This window comes from Mesocricetus auratus, unplaced genomic scaffold (genome assembly GCF_017639785.1).
Source record: "Mesocricetus auratus isolate SY011 unplaced genomic scaffold, BCM_Maur_2.0 Super-Scaffold_4256, whole genome shotgun sequence".
NCBI classification, from domain to species: Eukaryota; Metazoa; Chordata; class Mammalia; order Rodentia; family Cricetidae; genus Mesocricetus; species Mesocricetus auratus.
The window spans coordinates 98,989,162-99,009,409 of NW_024429182.1; the positions used below are offsets into that span (position 1 = coordinate 98,989,162).

General features: G+C 52.9%; 1 protein-coding gene across 6 annotated transcripts in view; it reads right to left on the minus strand.

Annotated features, from left to right (window-relative positions):
- Positions 1-20,248, minus strand: part of Gdpd5 (glycerophosphodiester phosphodiesterase domain containing 5) — an 80,251-nt gene that overhangs the window by 8,679 nt on the left and 51,324 nt on the right. For all 6 annotated transcript variants that reach the window (XM_013116366.3, XM_013116367.3, XM_013116364.3 and 3 more), the window contains 7 exons: positions 16,937-17,040; positions 13,524-13,617; positions 12,842-12,901; positions 7,327-7,425; positions 6,967-7,060; positions 6,463-6,608; positions 832-914 (listed from right to left, as the gene is read on the minus strand). In XM_013116366.3, the coding sequence (XP_012971820.1) occupies positions 832-914; positions 6,463-6,608; positions 6,967-7,060; positions 7,327-7,425; positions 12,842-12,901; positions 13,524-13,617; positions 16,937-17,040 (680 nt within the window). The remainder of the gene's footprint in view (positions 1-831; positions 915-6,462; positions 6,609-6,966; positions 7,061-7,326; positions 7,426-12,841; positions 12,902-13,523; positions 13,618-16,936; positions 17,041-20,248) is intronic.

The window sequence follows — 20,248 nt, forward strand, 5'->3', positions numbered from 1 at the left end:
CTGTGGTGTGAAACAATAAAGGGCACCATGCTTCCCCTGCCTCAAGGCATTTATCAGCTCCTGCTGGAGAGATTGATGCCCATAAGCTATGCTGTCCATGCTGGGAGTGGTACCCTCACATACATGGTGTATTTGTTTACTGTACACCCTGTGGAGGAGTATTTGGTGTCCCTGCCTTCTCTCCTCAGGGGTAAGGAGTGGCAGGGTCAGTGTGGGTTTCCCCATCATTTATGCTGTATCTATAGATGGAAATACACACATCACTTCTGTGTGGTCTTGTTTTGTTTTGGTTTTCAAGACAGGGTTTCTCCATGTAGCTCTGGCTGTCCTGGAACTTGACTGTAGACCAGGCTATCACAGAGATCTGCCTGCCTCTGCCTCCTGAGTGCTGGGACTAAAGGTGTGGGCCACCTCCACCCGGTTTCTGTATGGTCGTGTACCCAGCACTGCTGGCACTGTATTCTCTGCGTCTTGCTTGCTTTACCTAGCCAAGTGTTTGCACTCTGCCTGGCAGAGAAACACAGATCTAATTCTCTTTCTAATGTGTCCGTGGCAGGGCTCCAGGTCCCCATACCTAACCCTCCCCGAATAGAAGTGAGCCTGTTCTTTATATTCTGGAGTCTGGCACAAACCTCATTTGCACTAAAAGGGTGCCTGGCCCGTTGTGGACCCTCCATGCCTCCAGCCTCCCATCACTAAGGCAGGGGCAGGAGGTTTTTTACCCAGAGGCCCAAATGCAGATGCTAGGGATGGGGATGGGGATGGGGATGGGAGTGGGGGGTGTAGAGGGGGTGGAGGGGGGCTTCCACTGCCCTTCGCTGCCATGCCGACCTGATGGTGACGTCAGCTTGCAGCCCGTACAGCTTCTGCTCCAGGGCCTTCCGGAAGGACATCAGAGTGTGTTCTGGAGCCAGCTGGAGAGGAAGGCGTGGTGAGGGCGGAGCTAGGGTCCCTGATGACCCCTCCCCAGCCAAGGGGCAGTCTTCCCTGCTGGGAGGTCTGCTTCTCATCCTGGCTCATTTGTGGAGTTGTGGGTACCTGGGCACCCACACACCTGCTTTGAGGCTCAGTTTTTCTCATTTGTTAGGACGTGTACCTTACAGGAGACTAGGGGGGAGGGGCAGCAGTGTGCTGAGTATGGACCAATGTGAAACCCTGACACAGCTAGGACTAGCAAACAGTAACTAGAACCATATCACTGAACAAGACTCTGGAAGCAAATGGCCTTTTCCACAGGCCTGTGGCCCTGTGGCAGCCTCGAGCAGAGACTGAGTGCCTAGTTCCTTCTGGATTAATCTCAGACCCCAGTCTGGTGGAGATTCTGGGGGGGGAGAGGAGATGGGGTTTCTGTGGTATAATGAGTTCCATCATCTATTCAGACATGACAATATTCTCCCCATCTACACACCAATACATGGACTAAAACCCAGATGTACTTGACACCCGACTTAATCAGCTGCAGATCACCCAAATCACCCAGCCATTGCACTGCATGACCCTGCCTTGTAACCTTGGGTGAACTCTCCCTCCTAAGAACCCATCTCCTCTTCTGCCCATTGGGGATGTGGGCTCACTGTTCTCTGAGTGTATTTAGCTGGGGAGTGAGATTTCAAGTCTTCCTTTCCATGCAGAGTAAATTGCCATACCTTTTCCTACCACTAGGCGTCAGCACTAAACCAGAGATTGGATTTAGACCTGGCGACTCTAAATGCTGGCAATCATTTGAGAAGCCCACTTGAACACACACTTGGTGACCCTGGGCACAGTCATTTACAGTGACATGAAGGGGGCATTGGCTGTCCCCTCCCCCAAGCCAGCACTATGAACCTGCAAGATAGCTTAGTAAGTAAAAGTTCTTGCTGCCAAGCCCGACAACCGAGTTTAATCCACGGGATGGCATGGTAGGAGGGAACCGACTTCAACTGATTGTCCTCCGAATATCCACATGTGTTCTGAGGCATAAATCATACACCCCTACTTAAAAAATGCTCTTAAGTTAACCTCGCAGAAGTAAAGGGCAGAATGATGATTAACAGAGGCTAGGCGTGGGGAAGAAAGACAGTTACCAGGCAGAAATGACCGGGCAGGGGAGACAGGTTTGGGCAGTCTACAGCAGTGGGGTCTGCAGTAAGTGATAACTTCCTATATATTCTGAAACAGACAGAAGAGAGGGTTCTGAATGCTCCAAACGCAGCGAAACAATGCGTGAGGTGACAGGTGAATGAGTCACTTTGATGTGAGACTTACACACTGTATACACGTGAGGATAACACCCTGGCCTGCAGATACGCACCAATATCCTACGTCAGGTAAAGTTAAAAAAAAAACAACAACAACATAAAATGAACACCACAGGCAGGCATGGTGGCACACACCTGTAACCTCAACACTCAGGAGGGTGAGACAGAGGTTTGTGAGTTCCAAGCTATTTCTGGACTGCACACTGAGACCCTGTCTCAAAAATGAAGCAACAGACAAAATGAGCCAGCCACCCCAAGGATGCAAGCAGCCAAATGCACAGCTTGGGAGACTGTCTAGTGGCAGCTTTGTCAATAAATAAATAGCGCAAAGGACAAAGCCAGGGGGCGTTGTCACAGAATAAAAGGCGCCGAGGAGACATGTGTCAAACAGATGGCCTGCATGATGTCATTTGGATCCTGATTCTTCAAATCTGTACTACGAAAAGATATTTTGGGAGACAATAAAGGAAAACTAAACTATAATATTAGGTCATGTTAAATAATTGCTAATCTGGGGGCTGGAGAGATGGATCTGAAGTTAAGAGCACTGGCTGTTCTTCCAGAAGACCTGGTTTGATTCCCAGCACCCACATGGCAGCTCACACACAATTCCATCCAGGCCCAGGGGATCTGACACCCTTTTCTGTCCTCCACAGAGTCAGGCAAAACAACCATACATATAAAAATGAAAATAAATACTTTAAAAAATTGTTAATTTGGTGGGGTGTTATAATCATCATTGTGTAAGTGTGTGTGCATGCGTATGCATGTGTGTGTGTTTGTGCATGTGTGTGTGTGTGCACAGCGAGTGTGTTTCGGTGCACATGTAAGAGTCACAGGATAGCTTTACAGAGTCTTCTATCTTTATGTGGGCTCTAGGGATTGAATTTAATATGCCAGGCTTTCACGACAAGTGCTTTTTCTGGCAGAGCCGTCTGCCCCCAGCCTGTCGTTTGTTTTCAGCCCTTATGTTCTGGGTGGTGGCATACACCTGTAATCCTAGCACTCAGGAGGCAGAGACAGGGAGGTTGGTAGTAGTTGAAACCCAGCTTGTCTCAAGCAGATCAAAGCACAACAGAAAGTCCTTCAGTGTTGGAGAGCCATCCTAAAGCATGTACAGGCGGTCTAGGATTCACCTCACTACAGCAGAGGAAAGCTAAGAAAGCAGAGAGGCGGGAACAGCAGGCTGTTACAAATCACGAAAGGCAGTAATGGAGTCACCACCACGTGGTACAACATGGTATTTTTCCACTTGGTATACGTCTGAATTTCTTTTACTGAGGCTGTCTTGCTTCTCTTTCCCGTCCTGCACAACAGCCTGCAGCCCCGCAGAGGCTGGCCCCACCTATGAAGGCCAGGTTTTAACTTTTCTTCACATTAGCAATAGCATGGGCACCCCAAACTGAGTCTCAAAGGGGCCGGTGACCTCCACAATACACCTAGACAGCAAACTGAATCTCCATCCAGATTCCATTGGCTGCCCCTAGGAGGCGCCAGGCTCAGCACCTCGTGGGGTTCAATAGGAGGGTCCAGCTCAGCGTAGGCCTGTGAGGGTTTTTTTTTCTAGAAAATAACACCTGAATTATGTGTAGGGAAGGACTTTCAGGTGGGGTTGTGGCCCCATCAGACATGTTTTGTGCTTTGGTTTCCTGTGTGTGTGTGTGTGTGTGTGTGTGTGTGTGTGTGTGTGTGTGTGTGTTACATGTGTGTGCATGAGAGTGTAGAGGCCAGAGGCTAATGCTCATGTCTTCTATCCCCCTCCACCTTATTCACTGAGTTCTGAACCCAGAACTCACCTACTGAGCCCCACTGCCCCCCACTCCTGTCTCTACCCACTGGGGAGCTGGGATTACTGACTGGCTGCCAGGCGCTCCCAGCATTCCTGTGGGTGTCAGGGATCTGAGCTTCAGTCCTCACACTTGTGCACCAATCGCTTTACCCTGGGACATCTAGGACTTGGATAGGGCTGGGGATGTAGTGAATTTGGTGACAGTGCTTGCCTAGCATGAAGCTCCGTGTTTGAACCCCAGCGCAGCACGAACCTGGCTTGGTGGTTTATGCTCGCAATCCTAGCACTTAGGAAGTAATGAAAGGGAGATTTAAATTCAAGGTCATTCTGTGCTACACATTGAGATGGAGGCTAGCCTGGAACACGTGAGACCCTTTCTCAAAAAACAAAACAAAACAAAAAACAAGCACATTACTGGGATGAAAACAGCAACCTGTGAATGCTAACCAAAGCACCCACCCACTGAGCTAAGCACCCACCCACTGAGCTAAGCACCCAGTCACTGAGCCAAGCACCCAGTCACTGAGCTAACTAAGCACCCAGCCACTGAGCCAAGCACCCAGTCACTGAGCTAACTAAGCACCCAGCCACTGAGCCAAGCACCCAGTCACTGAGCTAAGCACCCAACCACTGAGCTAAGCACCCAGTCACTGAGCTAACTAAGCACCCAGCCACTTGAGCCAAGCACCCAGTCACTGAGCTAACTAAGCACCCAGCCACTGAGCCAAGCACCCAGTCACTGAGCTAAGCACCCAACCACTGAGCCAAGCACCCAGCCACTGAGCCAAGCACCCAGTCACTGAGCTAAGCACCCAACCACTGAGCCAAGCACCCAGTCACTGAGCTAAGCACCCAGCCACTGAGCTAAGCACCCAGTCACTGAGCTAACTAAGCACCCAGCCACTTGAGCTAAGCACCCAGTCACTGAGCTAACTAAGCACCCAGCCATTGAGCTAAACAGTCAACCACCGAGCTAAGCACCCAGCCACTGAGCTAAGCATCCTACTACTGAGCTAAGCACCCTACCACCGAGCTGAGCACCCAGCCACTGAACTAAGCACCCAGCTACTGAGCCAAGCATCCTACCATTGAGCAATATTCCAATTCAGACACATCTTTTGCTATTTATTATTTTTAATGGTTTATTTTTATTTTATGTGCATTGGTGTTTTGACTGCATGCATGTTTGTGTGAGGGTGTCAGACCTCCGGAACTGCAGTTATAAACAGTTGTAAGCTGCCATAGGGGTGCTAGGAACTGAACCCAGGTCCTCTGGAAGAGCAGCCAGTGCTCTTAACTGCTGAGCCATGGCTCCAGCCCTTATTTTGTTTTTTTAAAGTAGGATCTCTCTTCATAGTCCTGGCTGTCCTGGAACTCATGATGTTGACCAGGCTGGCCTCAAACTCACAGAGATCTACTTGCCTCTAACCACCCAAGTGCTGGGATAAAAGGTCTGTGCTACCACACCTGACTTTTAAAGACTTTTTAAAACTATTTTTAATAACATGTATGTGTGTATATGTGCACGTGGGCATGTGCATGTGTATGTCGGTACCACGGAGCCCAGAAGCATCAGATGTCCCTGAAGCTGGTGCTTTAGGCATTTGTGAGCCACCTGATATTGGGTGCTGGGAACTGAACTACATGCTCTTAACCACTACATGCTACATGTTACATGCTACATGCTCCCCAGCCCCCATTGCTTTGGAAAGCATTTTCTTTCCTGAAATCCAACAGCATGGAACTCCTTGTGGAGCCCAGGACTCAGAGAGCCCTGGATGCCCCTGTGAGCAGGGAGCCTCTGTCCAGAAGCTCAGGTTCCAGGTTCTGGGGCATGGGGACACTGTGCTGAAGATCACACAATCCTGTCTCTTACTTTGGGTGCCTGGGGCATATCTGGACACGTTGCCCATGCTCACTCTCACCCCACAGCAGGTACCATCACTGTTTGGGTGGCCTACTAGGGGACAGGGAACAGAGATGGAAAAGCTATGCCTCTGTCACGGCTGGCCCGGGGATGAACCTAGCCCCATGAGGCACTGACTTTGACTTTGCCCCTTCCTCTTCAAGCAGGTCAACTGTCTTCCCTTGAGTGATTTAGAATGCCTCAGACCTGGCCTCGGCCTCAAGGTCGCTTGCTTACAGCTCTCCTGGCCTCCACAAGGCAAGGGCTGTGTCCCTAGGGTTCCCGATAAGCACTTGACTTTTCCAGCAGATGCCTTTAGTCAGGATCCATGCCCACCCGGGTTCTCAGGCTTCTCAGGAGGATCCATGCCCACCCGGGTTCTCAGGCTTCTCAGGAGTCCTTCCTACATATTCCCGAAAGGGCATTATGCTGTCCTATTGATCTGCGACCACAGGCACTGCATCCATTCCCCACAGGGTCCTCCTCTGCAATGGCTGCTGCCTGGTTCCACCCTCGGGGGCACTCACCATGGGGGCCCCGCGGTGTCCGATGAGGGCAGGCTTGGGGCCCAGGTCCTTTTTCTCCATGATGCAGGGAGAAGAGATGGTGAGAGGGATCAGGTAGAGGGCGAAGACCACAGCGAAGAAGGTACAAAGGACAGTGACCTGAGAGGCTGCAGACACAGGCAGTGGGACTTCCGTGAGTCATCTGCAGCCCTCACCAGGCCTAGATGGCCAGGCTGCACCGCAGAACTTGAAGTGTTCTAAGGAGTGGCCTTTGCTCTTGATGGGAGGTGAACCCCACCTACAACTTATGCACACATGTACACACATACTCGGGGACTAGGAGCAGGGATCCAGAGCAACCTTTGGTAGCATCTATGAACCACCTAGAACCAGCTCCCCATGCTAAGCACAAAGGTCCCATCTCATGCCTAGACCACCCAGGTAGAGTTCCAGTAGGGACAGCCTAAGCAGGCCTTGGCGTCTGTGAAGGTCAGGACGGGTGGGCCCTCTTCAGGGGGTACTCACAGGACCGCTCTGCACGGGCGAACTGTCCTGCTACGATCCAGGAGAGCGCAGTGATGGCCATCAGGGCCCCTATGTGCAGGAACGGTGCTGTGCCCTGTGTGTGAGGAGAGGCAGGAGGGACCTGGGACTCAAAGACAGGTCCAGACTCTCAGGTCGCCAGCACGCTGCTGACTGTCTCTACCTACAAGACAGGCAATCCTGTCTCCATTTGTCATCTGAGGACTCTGGGAATCCTGCTCCGAGGAACTCCTCCCTGCTCCTCTTTGAGCCTCGGTATGGGGAAACAGGAGTGACAGAGGCGCTGCCTGTTGCAGGGGCCCTGGGGAAGCAATGTCCCTGTCCCTAGCCCACCTCACGCACCTGCAGGGAGATCAGCAGCACCTCCCACTCGTCTTCCCAAAGCTGGGCCACTGCTGACATGGCCACCACCGTGGAGGCCAGGATGACCACCAGCACCATCTGGAAAGGGAGTACCACACAGGGTCATGGCAGCAGTGAAGGGAACTTGTGTCTGGGAGAGGAGGAGGAGAAAGTAAGCAGAGGCGCACACAGGCCAGGTGGTGGTGGCGCTCGCCTTTAATCCCAGCACTCAGGAAGCAGAGGCAGGTGGATCTCTGAGTTCGAGGTCAGCCTGGTCTACAGAGCTCATTTCATTCTGAGATAGTCAAGGCTACACAGAGAAATCATGTCTCGAAACAAAACAAAACCCAAAACCCAAACAACAAAAACCAAAAGGAAGAAGTTCACCCAGAGCAAGGAAGAAGAGGGAGGAGCCAGCCTGGGATGGGCTGAAGGCAGCAAAGACAGAGGCGGGGGTGGGGGGTGGGGGTGGGGGGCTGGGGGGAGAGCTCTGCAGTGGGAGGGGCTGGGATCAGACCCGGGGAACCCTGGCAAGAGCAGACGCTGAGGCAGGGCTCTGCTCATGGTGTGTCTGCTAAACTGGCTGCCTGGGTCTCCTGCACCTGGCTGTTTTTTTCTTTTCTTTTCTTTTTTGGTTTTACGAGACAGGGTTTCTCTGTATTGTTTTGGAGGCTGTCGGTCCAGCCCGGCCTCAAACTCACAGAGATCCGCCTGCCTCTGCCTCCCGAGTGCTGGGGTTAAAGGCGTGCATCACCACCGCCCGGCTGGCTGTTTTTTTCTTGTTCTGTAGCCTTGAACTCCTGCTCCTCCTGCTGCCACCTCCTCAGTGCTGGGATGTTTATGCCATGCTGGGGATTGAACCCAGCACCTTGTGTGTGCTAGGTAGACACTACCAACTGAGATACATCCCCAGCCCAGCTTTTAATATGTTCCACAGGAAGTGTGGGGCGAGCTGTGGTGAGAGCATCAAGTCACCTTCAGGGACAGAGATCTGTGGCAAGACACCACTTGAACCCCCAAACTAAGTAAGACTAAACTGGGGTTTCCTGCTTCAGTCCTCTCTGGAACCCTAGAACTCTCCATCTCCCCCCCAGTCTGTGGCTGTAGGAGCCCCTGAAGAGCACTTTCTGAAGACATCTTATTACAATAGGAGGCCGCCAGCGGAAGTCCTTGCAATAAAACTGAGTCCTCATAATCCTAATACAATTAAAAATTCATCACAGTTTTGCAGTTGCTGCTGTATTACCCATCATGCTCGACAGCATCACTGAAAGTTCAGGGAGGGACTTCTTCCCCACAGTGTCCTTCAGCCACAGGAATAGCACAGGCTTGCAACAAAAACCCTACCAAAGCTAACATGGAAGTCCTGGGGTAGACCTGAACTCAGTCTTGGCATTTCTGTTCTGGGCTATGATGGCACTGGAGAAACCCATTCATTCATTCATTCATTCACTCATTCATTGGAGTCTTGCCTGTGTGCGACACCCAAGAAGACTTGGAATTCAGCCTGTAGAATGGCCTCTTGGTGGGTGCCTGGTACATAGACCAGGGTCCCTATACCTGAGTCCCACACATGGGTCAAATCCTGGCTCTGTTGCATTGGAGGAGGGTAACGACCTCAGGGAACTTCTCTGACATAGGGACAGAGAACATGCAAGCAAAGTGCTTTGTACAGTGGCCGCCACTAAAAGGGAATGAGTGTCGGATGTGAGTGCCACCATTCTCAGTAAGTGTAACTGGAGGGAGTCACAGAGAGGGACAAAGGAAACGCTGGGGAAAGTGCCCGTCACATACAGTAAGCACCCAAGAAACGCTGCTTAATGCTTTCATGACAAACACGGTGTCTGGAATACAGGAAGCTCTCAGCTGTGCCTTTCTAGAGAGCAGCTGGAAGGGCAGAAGTTAGCTGCCAGAAAGAACTGGCATGGGCACCGGCTGCTGGAGAACAGCCCGAGTTCAGCGAGTGCTGCTGGGCATCCATGGGCTCGGCAGGCACCAGCCTAGCTCGGGTGGGGCAGAGCCATGGGCTTCAGGTTGGGTGACTGATACAGCCCTTCTGGGTACAAGCCCTGAAGCGCGGCAGCTGCCCCTGGGATTAGCACCACAGAGCAGGGGCAGGGCAGAATGCTCAGTGTAGACCACCACAGCTAGGGAGAGGAAGCTATGAGAGCAGTCCTCATAAGGGGCCCCTGAGATGGCTCTGGATGGTGGCCGGGCACAAAGGTCATCTCACATTCGCCACAAAGAAGCTGCACCCATTACCTTGACCTCCCTCACCTCCCAGCCCCCTAGGCTTCTCCTGGGGATCCCTCAAACACTCTGGGCCACAAGATGCACCTGGAACAGGTGGCTCCTTCCCTGCCCATTCCTAAGTCCTTCTACCCTCACCTCCTTGGGACTCAGGGGAACCAGGGACTCTAAACACAGACCAGGATTAAAACGTTCCACAAAGTTGTCATCTTCAAAGCAATGTGACCCTGGCATGAAGTCAAAGGGATAAATGGAAGCCAAGCTCAGAATGAAGTCTGAATGCATTGAAGGACTATAATGGCATCTCGGATTGGACAGGGGAAGAGGGTGTGCAGGGGAGATGTCTGGGAAGCATCTCCAGCAAGCTTGGCAAGATCACACCAGGCCCCAAAATAACGAACATTTAAATGTCAAAAAAGCAATGCTACACATTATATCACTTAGTGAGATCATAGAAGAATTTTCATATCATTTTGGAGTGGGAAGGACCCCTCTAAGTTTGACTCAACACCCAAAGGTCATAAAAAGAAATGAAAGATTCAAGTTTTTGTTGTTGGCGTTTTTTTTTTTTTTTTTTTTTTTTTTGGTTGGTTTTGGTTTCTTGAGACAGGTTTCTCTGTGTAACCACCCTGGCTGTTCTGGCTCTGTAGACCAGGATGGCCTTGAACTCACAGAGATCCACCTGCCTTTGTCTCCTGAGTGCTGCGATTAAAGGCATGTGCCACCTTGCCCAGTCAGATTCCATTTTTTTTTTAGAATTAAAAAAAAAAAAGATCCCATGGCACAAATGCCAATAAAACAGTCAAAAGATGAATACAAGCTGGGCAAAATTTAAATTATCTGCAATTCATCAGCCAAAGGGCCAACTCCCCAGATATATAAAGAGCTCCTGAAAATTAATAAGCAGACCCCGAAGCAAAGGGACATGAGACCAAGTCTCACTGAGCAGAGAAGAAACACAGCTTCAACCTTGCAGATCGCCAAAGATCAAGGAATCAACCCACACCTGAGGGTGAGGGGATCCTGTTGACACAACCGTGTACTGTCTAGGGAGCATGGTGCCCTGTGGCAAAGAAGGCATTTGGCAAGATCAAGATTATGAAAGTATACCTTCTTGTTGGGCATGGCAGCACATACCTGTAATGCGTGCATTCAGAAGGCCAAGGCAGGGGGATAATGAGTTTGAGATGAGCCTGGGCTCCATAAAGCTGAGAGTGTGGTGTACATACACCTTTGATCCCAGGAAGAAAAGGCAGATGGAGCTCTGTTAGTTCAAGGCCACCCCGGTCTACATAGAAAGTTCTAAGAGCATTGAGTGCCCTAGCAGAGGACCAGGGTTTACTTCACAACACCCACGTGGCAACTCACAATGGTCTGCAATTCCAGTTCCAGGAACTCCGGTGCCCTCATATGGCCTCTGCCGGCATTGCATACATGTGGTACACTTATATAAATGCAGGCAAAACACCTGTGCTCATAAAATAAAGTGACGTTTAAAGAAACAGGGAGATCAGTGAGATGGCTAAGCAGGTAAAGGCACCTGTTGCCAGCCTGGTGATCGGAGTTTGATTCCCAGGACCCACATGGTGGGAGAAAAGAACCGACTTCCAAGAGGTGTCCTTTTGACACACACACACACACACACACACACACACACACACACACACACACACACGAGGGAGGGTAATTAAAATAAAAAGGGAGAGTCTGTAGGGAAATTTTCATTGAGCATGATTTTTTTCCTGTCTGAATTTTTGCTCACATAACAGGCCCTTCTGCCTCCGAGATCTCACGGGATGGAGTGAATGGAAGAGAGAGGGCCCAGGACAGGAAGCAGGTTAGCTGAGGGACTCCTGCATGACGCCTCCAGATCTGCCTGGCTCTGTAGTGCTGCAGGCTTCTCCCTTAGGATCAGACATGTGTGACTTGGCCTGTGGAGAGCCAGGCACAGCCCCGGGAGGTGAGCACAGCATGTGTGCCCCACCCCCAGGTGCCAGCTGGTACCCTCTTTCAAGTGTTAGCTACGTCGTTAGAGAAGAGAGGGCTCTCAGAGGGGGCTGAGGAAGCCCCAGAGCACCCTCAGGAGAGAGCCCCCAGGGGGGGACTCTTCTGCTGCTCTCTTCATCCCTGCATGACTTGGCCACCTAGGCCTGGCTCCCAAGGTGCCCCTACTTCTCACTGGCACCTCCCACTCCACACACCCAACTCAGGCCCATCTGTGTCCCGTCTCCCCCTTTCTGTCCCCCTGCTAGCTGGGCCCGTCTCAAGGGTCCAGTTTGTTTCCAGGTATTTCTGCCCCTTCTCAGATGCTGTGCTCACTCCTAGCCATACTCTAGGAAAAGAGATGAGCTGCCCCTCCCTCTACACTCTGGGGATCTAGAGGGGGTGGCCCTATCTTGGCCAGGATTGGCCCAATTCTACGGGCCCTGTTCAAGCAGAGCAGGCATTAGCAACCTACTCTCAGCGTGTGTGTGTGTGTGTGTGTGTGTGTGTGTGTGTGTGTGTGTGTGTGTGAGAGAGAGAGAGAGAGAGAGACAGACAGACAGACAGACAGACAGACAGACAGACAGACAGACGAGGTCCTGGGACCTCTGGAATGAACACTGGGGACATCAGGGAAGTGATCAGTGCCAGTTTAGTCTTCAAGGAGCAACAAATTGGAGTGGTTTATCAAGAACCTGATAAAAATTGCTAACACAAATGTTCTACCATGCATCTGGGAGAGAGGGGAGGCTGGCTGGGCTGGGGAGAAGCCCCGCCCTTGGGACACAAGCTGCACAGGGAGGGTTCAAATAACAGGATGGGCCTGAAGAGAAAGTGAGCAAACGAGGGCCAGAGCACGGGAGTAAAACAAGAAAGGGTGGGCGTGCCGCTGGTGAGGATGATGTCGCCCACAGCAGAAGCAGCAGAAGGTCATCAGGACCAGACCAGGACAGTCTGGGTCATCCCAGACACTGTCACCCAAACTCACTGAAGCCAGAAGGGGGGTGGGGCTGCAGGGCTGAACCCTGGGCCTTCCGCTCATGCTGTGCTGTGAGACCTTAGGCATGTTGACTAACCTCTCTGGTTTTTGCCTCTGTAAAGTGGGATGGTGGCAGTGCCTACATTGTAGGGCTGTGAGGGTTAAAGGATGGATGCAAGCCGGGCCGGATGGTGCCTGGCATGGCAAAAGTTCAATGAAACAGGGAGAGCAGTCACAGAGGCGACTCAGGGGAGGGCCCCCCGGGCTGTCCTCCGCTTCCCCAGGAGGGCAGCTTCCCCTTACCTTGTGCAGCCAGTACAGGTTCATCTGCTGCCCCACAGCGATGTGACATAGTGCCAGGACCTGAAGAGGGCCCCGGGGGCCAGTCAAGTAAGTGTGACTGGAAAGCTTTGCCGGCTCTCCAGATGCCCTGCTCTACACTCCTGCCCTTGGTCTGACCCTAGGCAGGCAGCACACTCTCCCCACAGGCACCAGGAATGTCCAGCCCCGCCCTGCCCAGGCCTGGCCTCCTTCCAGGTCACTCCAGGCCTCCAGCCTTCTCCTCTAGGAATTCCCCTGTGAAAGGTCCCTGGGTTTGGCACACAAACTGCCAGACTCAGTGCATCAACTGTTTGGGAGATCCAGGCCCTAGGTTTCAGAAGCAGACCTGCACCCTGTCCCCCAGGAACCTCCAGGGTCAACCCGAGTCTCTCAGTGTGGAGGACATTGAGGGCAGGAGCCCTTTCTGGAAGGTGCCAGTAGCAGGTGCCGAAATCCTGGGAGTGGAGGTGGGGAGGGGCTTCCTAAGGGACAGCTAAAGGAGACTCGTAAAATGAGACCTCCTGCCTTGGAGGACACAGGCCTCAGACCCAAGCAACACTCAAGAGGCCTGGGCAGAAGCAGTGCTCCGCACCCCCCATCACAGGCCACGCCCCCTCACTAAGAATAGGCCCACATGAGCCCAAGGTAGCTCCTCCACCCATACCAGGAGGCCTGCGATGTATGTGAAGGCAGCAGCCGTGGTCACGAGGATTGGCACGGACCAGTCGCTCCAGTAGCCCATGCGGTTGTAGAGGTACCTGGTGGGAAGAGCGGGGCAGAGCTCAGACCTCCCTGGGCCACTGCCTAGGCAAGGAGTTAGGTTAATTCTGTCCTCACGCAGCTGCAGCTAAGGAGCCAAAGCAAGTCCTCCCCATCCCGTATTGGCTAATAGTCTTCCCTTATCGTCAGTCATGCCTGCTTCTGGGGGGCACTCGAAGGAAGAAGCAGAAGCGCCCAGAATCGCCGCTCTGAAAGCTATCAGACTTCCTTCCCACTGGCCCCTGCACCTACATACAGGCATGAACGGCCAGTCTGGGCTAAACACCCACCCCTGCCACCCTCAGGAGCAGGGCCACAGCTCTGAGGGAGGAGCACACTCTGAGAGCTAATCCCCACACTGCCTCTTGCTGGCTCATAGGACCTTGTGGAGGTGACAGGCATCACAGATTCTAAGATGCCGTTCGCCTCAGGTTCAACGTCAAACTGTGACCGTAGGGAGCCTTAGCACTGATAAGATGTTAACACTCTAGTCCATTCACCTGTAGGGTAGGGTAGGGATAAGAGAAAGCCCTTCACAGAGCTCCAGGGAACGAAGGAAAGGAGGCTTGCGACAAGGACATGACAAACTCTCCCTAACACGAGCATCCACTGACACCAGTAAAAATGCTGAGAAAATGTGATTTTTTTTTAAGCAGCCCGTGGTCTTCTTGCATTCACCTGCCATATATAGCCTGCTTCCTATTAGTGGAACATCACAGCTTGCAATGATTCACTTCGTAAACCAACACAAAATGAGAAAATGGACACATCTTTCTGCATTCCTGTTTCCTCGGGATGGGTTGCTATAAACAGATGATGGGGCAGACAGAGGGACCAAACTTCTTAAGGGTCCTGGAGGATGCAGCTTAGCTGCTCCCCGTACGATGACTCACCCACAGCCTCCTTGTGTCTGCAGGGAAAGACACGTTCAAAGGATAAAGTCACTCACTCAGGGTGTGGAGGAGTAAGCCAGAGTCAGGACACAGGGTGGTAGCCTGCCAGGAGATGGCAGGGGACATCAGGAGGACTCCATGGGGCATCTGCCTCCCCATCCCTTCCCAGAGCCCTGCTCTGAGCCTATGGGAAGGCCTACCACTCAGGAAATCACAGGCCATGCTCATCTTATTGTACAACTTGAGAAATCGAGGCCCAAAGAAGGTTGGGAATTGGCCCTGGAGCTAATCCTGAAAGATTTTCTGGTCCCACTGGCCTCTAAAGAGCAGCCACATTGGGCAGAAAAGCCTCCGAGACAAACACACAGTAGCCTACCAGGTGTGTCCAACCTGCAGCCCATGGGCCACACACAGTTAAAGACAAATTGTGGACTTGCGTAAAACACTGTTGTGAGCTTTGCTACTTTGGGTGCAATTGTTTGTTTGGTTGGTTGGTGGCAATAATCCCACGGTGTAGTTCCCTGAACTCTGTGGATAACAGCACTGTGTAACAGCACTGTGTGTCAATGTCAAAAGGTTGCACACTCCTAGCACTATGTGGCTTTCTTTACCTGTGCCCATCCAGGGCTGATCCTTGGTGCTTACCTCATCTTCCTGCAGGAAATAATCCCGGGGACTCAAGAGAAGCTCCAGCCTCCCAAGAAGCAGTTGGCAGGCAAAGGAGCTGCAGTTCCCAGGCAGGCCTCTGTGGCTGCCTCCCAGACAGGGCTGGCATCTGCTGAGTCTTACCAGCGTCGGGGAGGCACTGAGGGTCACACCCCATCATTTCTATTGCTGTGTGACCTGGAAAAGGCTCTTCTACCCTCTTTGAGCCCTTATTTCCTCAAACTGCACTTGACACGTGTTCCTGACAGTGACTGGCTGTATGACTACGGGTGAGTGTCCCTCTTCAGACCTCACTTTGTCCATATATACAGGGTGTGTGCAGCTGTCTAGGGATTGCCATTGAGGGCCAGCAAGCAATGTCCTCAAGCATCTGCAATACTGCCCATGCTTTAGACACTTACAAAGACACATGATTGACTTATGATATGCAATAGAGACCAGGGCCCAGTTTCGGCACATGAGTGGGCCTGGCTCATCTTGCTGGACTACAGGGCAAGTGGAGGCAGCAGTAGTGTGTCCTTTGTTCACTAATGTCCTGTGTTCATTAATGACAGTCTGGTTCTTCGGGGAGTGTGACAGTTCATATTGATCATTAACGTGACAGAATCTATAACTGCCTAGGAGGCATTGAGGGAGTTTCTAGACTGGGTTAAATAAGGCGGGGAGACCCACCCTGAATGTGGGTGGTGCCATCCCATGGGCTGGGGTCCTGGCTTGCCTAAAAAGGAGGGGGCAAGATGAGTACCAGCGTTCACCTTCCCCTTATCCTAAGGTGATATAAGCAGCTGCCTCACGCTCCTGTTGCCATGACTGTGACAGGCTGTGTTCTGGAACTGCGAGCTTTCTGAAGCTGCTTGTGTCAAGCATTTTATCACAGTGACGGGAAAATAATGAACACACAGGTAAGCAGACAGCAGACTTCATGTCCCATTAGCAGTCTTGGGGTCCTAGCAGAATCCTTGAACCTCAGCCCATCAGAGTCATGCTCTGAGCCAGCTCCTCTCTCCATGGAGACTTGGCCTCCCAGGAAGCAGCTCTGTGCCCTGCCCTCACCCATCCCCCTATCTTGTCCTCCAAGAACCTGAAGAGACAAGTTACCCTACCTCACAGAGCACACCAGAGGCTTGCTCCCTATCCCTGACTCCCCACACGGGATCTGGGAACCTGGGCCTCAGTTTCCAAAAATCTACCAGTGGAAGAGTTCTCAGAAGCACCCTCTTCTCTGTCCATGTCAACAGAATCTGGCAATGACCTGAAGTGCCCAGGGAGGGCCCTGCCCATGGACTTGAAGTGCCCCTTAAGGAGGCAGAGCAGAATTAGACAGTGACATCTGCCAGTCAGGGAGCCTGAGGCTAGGGGACTGCCTCTTCTGCTCAGGCCTTGGTCTCTCTCGGCTTTGGAGCTCTTGTCTACAAAGGCAGCTAGCAGCATGCTCCACCTCAGGCTGACACGGCTCTGCCCTCCATTTCTATTCCTCACAGCCTAGGCCTAGAGAACAACCCTGGTCTCCTTGTAAAGTTTAGGGGGTGTCTAAGAGCTGGCTCAGGCTATTTCCCATGTCTCCTTCTCCAGGAAGCCTTCCTGAACTCCCAGGGGCACAGAGCTCTCCCTGTCTTGCCAGTCTGTGACAGGACCTTCATTGAAGGCCTGCAAATGGGTGAGACCAGGGCTCCCCACAGCGGGCCTCACTCCAGGCCATAGGAGAGCTGGTTGTAGAACTCCCGGGGCCAAGCTGGGCGCTGGGGTTTCCTCCACTCACCAGTTGAACTCATCGTAGTCGTTGTGAACTTCCCACCAGAAGTAGAGCCAGGTGAGTGTGAGGCTGAAGGTGCAGACCAGGAGCAAGAACCACAGGCGTTCCCACTGCAAGAGCAGAACAGAGGGCGGCGTCACACTGGGCAGCTCTCCTAGGGCAGGGGCCTCCCTGACTTCCCTTCCTGAAACTTCAACTGCCGGGAGTTTGTGAGGAACTGAGGCTCAAGGAGGAGAGACCTGTCCAGTGTCACAGAGCCCAGTTACAAGAGTGGACAGGTAGGAGCAGGGCTAGGGGTCCACCAGGAAGGGGCAGCCAATGCCTTTTTGCTGTCCTGATGCTGGTCCCTAAAAACAAAGAATGTCTCTCATAGTCTCCTGTAGTCCAGGGCAGCCTCGAACTCCTTATGCAGCTGAAAATGGCCTTGAAGGCCTGGTCCTGTGGGGCCCCACGTCCCTCGTTCTGGGATTACAGATATGTGCCCCAATTGTTTTTAAGGTTTGTGTGTGTGTGTGTGTGTGTGTGTGTGTGTGTGTGTGTGTGTGTGTGTGTGTGTCCATGCATGCGTGTGTACCTGTGCATGTGTTTACAACTGTGGAAGCCAGGGACAATGGATCCTGGAGCTAGAATTACAGGCACTCGTGGATACGGGAAATCGAATTCAGGTCCTCTGCAAGAGTCAACTTTCCTGCTAGCCAAGTAGTTTTAAATTTAGTGCTAGGTATCAAAAGCTGGGTTTTGTGCATCCTAGGCAAGCACTATGAACAAGCAACATCCCCAGCCCCTACATCTCCCTAGTGCCATCCTCACATGTCCACACAGCAGGCATTGCTTACCACCTCTATCCTGTGCTAGACAGAAACACTGAAGCCCAGAGAGACCAACCAGTTTGCCAGAGTCACACAGCTAGACGGTAGAAGGTTAGGACCCATGAGTTCCCTAACTGAAGAAATGTAGCAACTGCCTTCTCCCCATGGTGCTGGGGGCCTGGGGGCTGAGCTGGGAAAGACCACACCTTCTTGACTCCTGCAGGAGTGGGTAAACACAGGCCCAACCCGGCTCCTGGGAGCCTGGGCTCAGAGGCTTGCAAATGTGTGTTCTTGGCCAAGCCCTGGGTTTTCAGCAGCACTAACTGGGACAGACCATCTTGTTATGCCCTGAGAAACTGCTGAGGTCAACAGCAATAATCTGCAGATGAGGTGACAGGAGTCAGATTAGTCACCCCTGGAGCGCTGAGTCCCCCAAAGTCCCGCTTCTGTTCCAGCCTGGCAAAAAGGATCCTGGCCCCTCATTGTTCAGCCAAGCAAGGATACCCTTCCTTCTGCGTGACCCCTGACCCCCCCAGCTTCATCCCCTCAACTGGGAAGGAGCACAGGCTTGGGCTTGTCACCCCATGGAGGACCCATGGAGTTGGGTCACATGGCAGCCCTCTGGGAAGCCTTCCTGGACTCAGCTCTAGTCCCCCAAAACTACTGTGCTCCACAGCATCAATGCAGCCTCTATTCTAAATCACACTCTGCCCCTGGATGGCGTGAGACCCATTAGAAAAAGCATTCTCTCACGTCACAGCATCCCTCCATTCCACATCAGTAACCCAATGTTGTGTTTGAGCCCGAGCACCTGGGAATCTCAAAGCCCATTACCACTGACAGGCTGTGCGTCTCCAGACAGCTGACTCAACCTCTCTGTGACTGTTTCTTCTCTGTGAACTAAATACAATAATAGCATTCATAGCACGAGGTTGATATGCATGGCCCCTTGCCACCATGCAGGAGAAGTTCTCAACCCAGATAAGCCACGACTGGGTACACACTGACACCCACATACCAGGGTGAGTCACTCACGTTGGTGACCCATGCTTGGTGACCAGTTGCCACGACTCACGGTCATGCGGAGAAGCAGGCTGCTGGGCCTAGCCCTGCTCTGCCTGTAAACTGGGATGTGAAGGTGACATTGCTCCCAAGCCTGGGCTGTGCTAGGTTCGGGGGATGAGAGAAGCAGGGACAGCTTTTCAGAGCAAAGCTGACCTGTGTCTGCCCCACCCGGGCATGGGCCAGCACAGCCCCAGACTCGGGGAGAGAGCTCAGGCTAGGAACAAGGCAGGGCACCTGTCTTCCTGTGGCGGCAGGGCACCTGTCTTCCTGTGGCGACGGGACCTCGGGGCCACTAAGATGGTTGGGATGGTGAAGGAGCAGAGTGAGTGGCCCTCAGTCCTCCTCCCCACATCCTGGCCCATGCTGCTGTCTCAGAGCCTACACCTCCCACGCCGACCCCCGGGCTCCATCAGCCCAAGGTCCAGTCCTTCTGATAGTCTGCTTGTTGCCTCCAGCTCCTACCTGCTCATGAAAGAGCAAGCTGGAGTCCAGCTGGCAGGTCCCAGGTCAGCTCTGACATCGGGCTCCCACTCAGTAAGGCATACCCCACCTCCCCATCACCGTATCTAGCATGAACCCACCGCTGGCCCCCTGGGGCAGAGGGAGGCTCCCGTGAGGGGGAGCCTGAATCTAGGCCTGTCCTAGGCAAACAGCCTGGGTGTGGGGAGGGCAGGGGACCTGCCACAAGGGTGACACAGTCCCAGAGACAGCACTGATAAGAGGCCAGGGGGACAAAGTTGTAGGTGGCACAGGCAGGGGAAGGAGGACGGGCAGGGGTCCTGGGCTCACCTGCCCTGTGGCAGGGCAGGGCAGGACATAGGTGAGGGCCAAGGTTTCAGCAGCTGGGAACTGACAAGGTTAGAGCGGATAGGTAGTCACGGCAGGAGGGGGCAGGGCCTTGAAAGCCAGGAACTAGCAAGAGCCCATTGTCAGAAGCTGGGGCTGGGGAACCTGGTGATTAAAGTCCCACAGAAGCAGAAGGTCATTAGGTCACAGGCAGCCATTGGATGGGGATGAAGAGGCCCCAACACAGGATGGAGAGAGGTGCATGGTCATACCAAGAACAATCAGAGGAAAAAAAGCTGAATGGCAGGGGCTGGAAGAGAGAGGATGGAGTGGGAGCAAGGAGCGGGAGAGGAAGTGGCCTCCCCGCAGCCCCACTGATAAAGAGGTTCTCAGGGGCACTAATGGGCCTTGTCAGGGAGAATTACCAAGGGGAAGGCCTGGGCATGCTCTGCCCATTATCGAGTGTGTCTGGCTGGGGTCCTAGGGTGTAGAGGTAGCTCACCATCTCACCAGCCTCTGAGGCCAGGGCCACACCAGTGGACCTTGAGGCCCTGGCTCTCCATCTCTCTGCATTGTACCAGAGGGGGTTACAGGAATGGCTCAGAAAGGGAAGGGTCTTTCTGATCACATCACCTACGGGTCAGCAACTGTGCCCTAC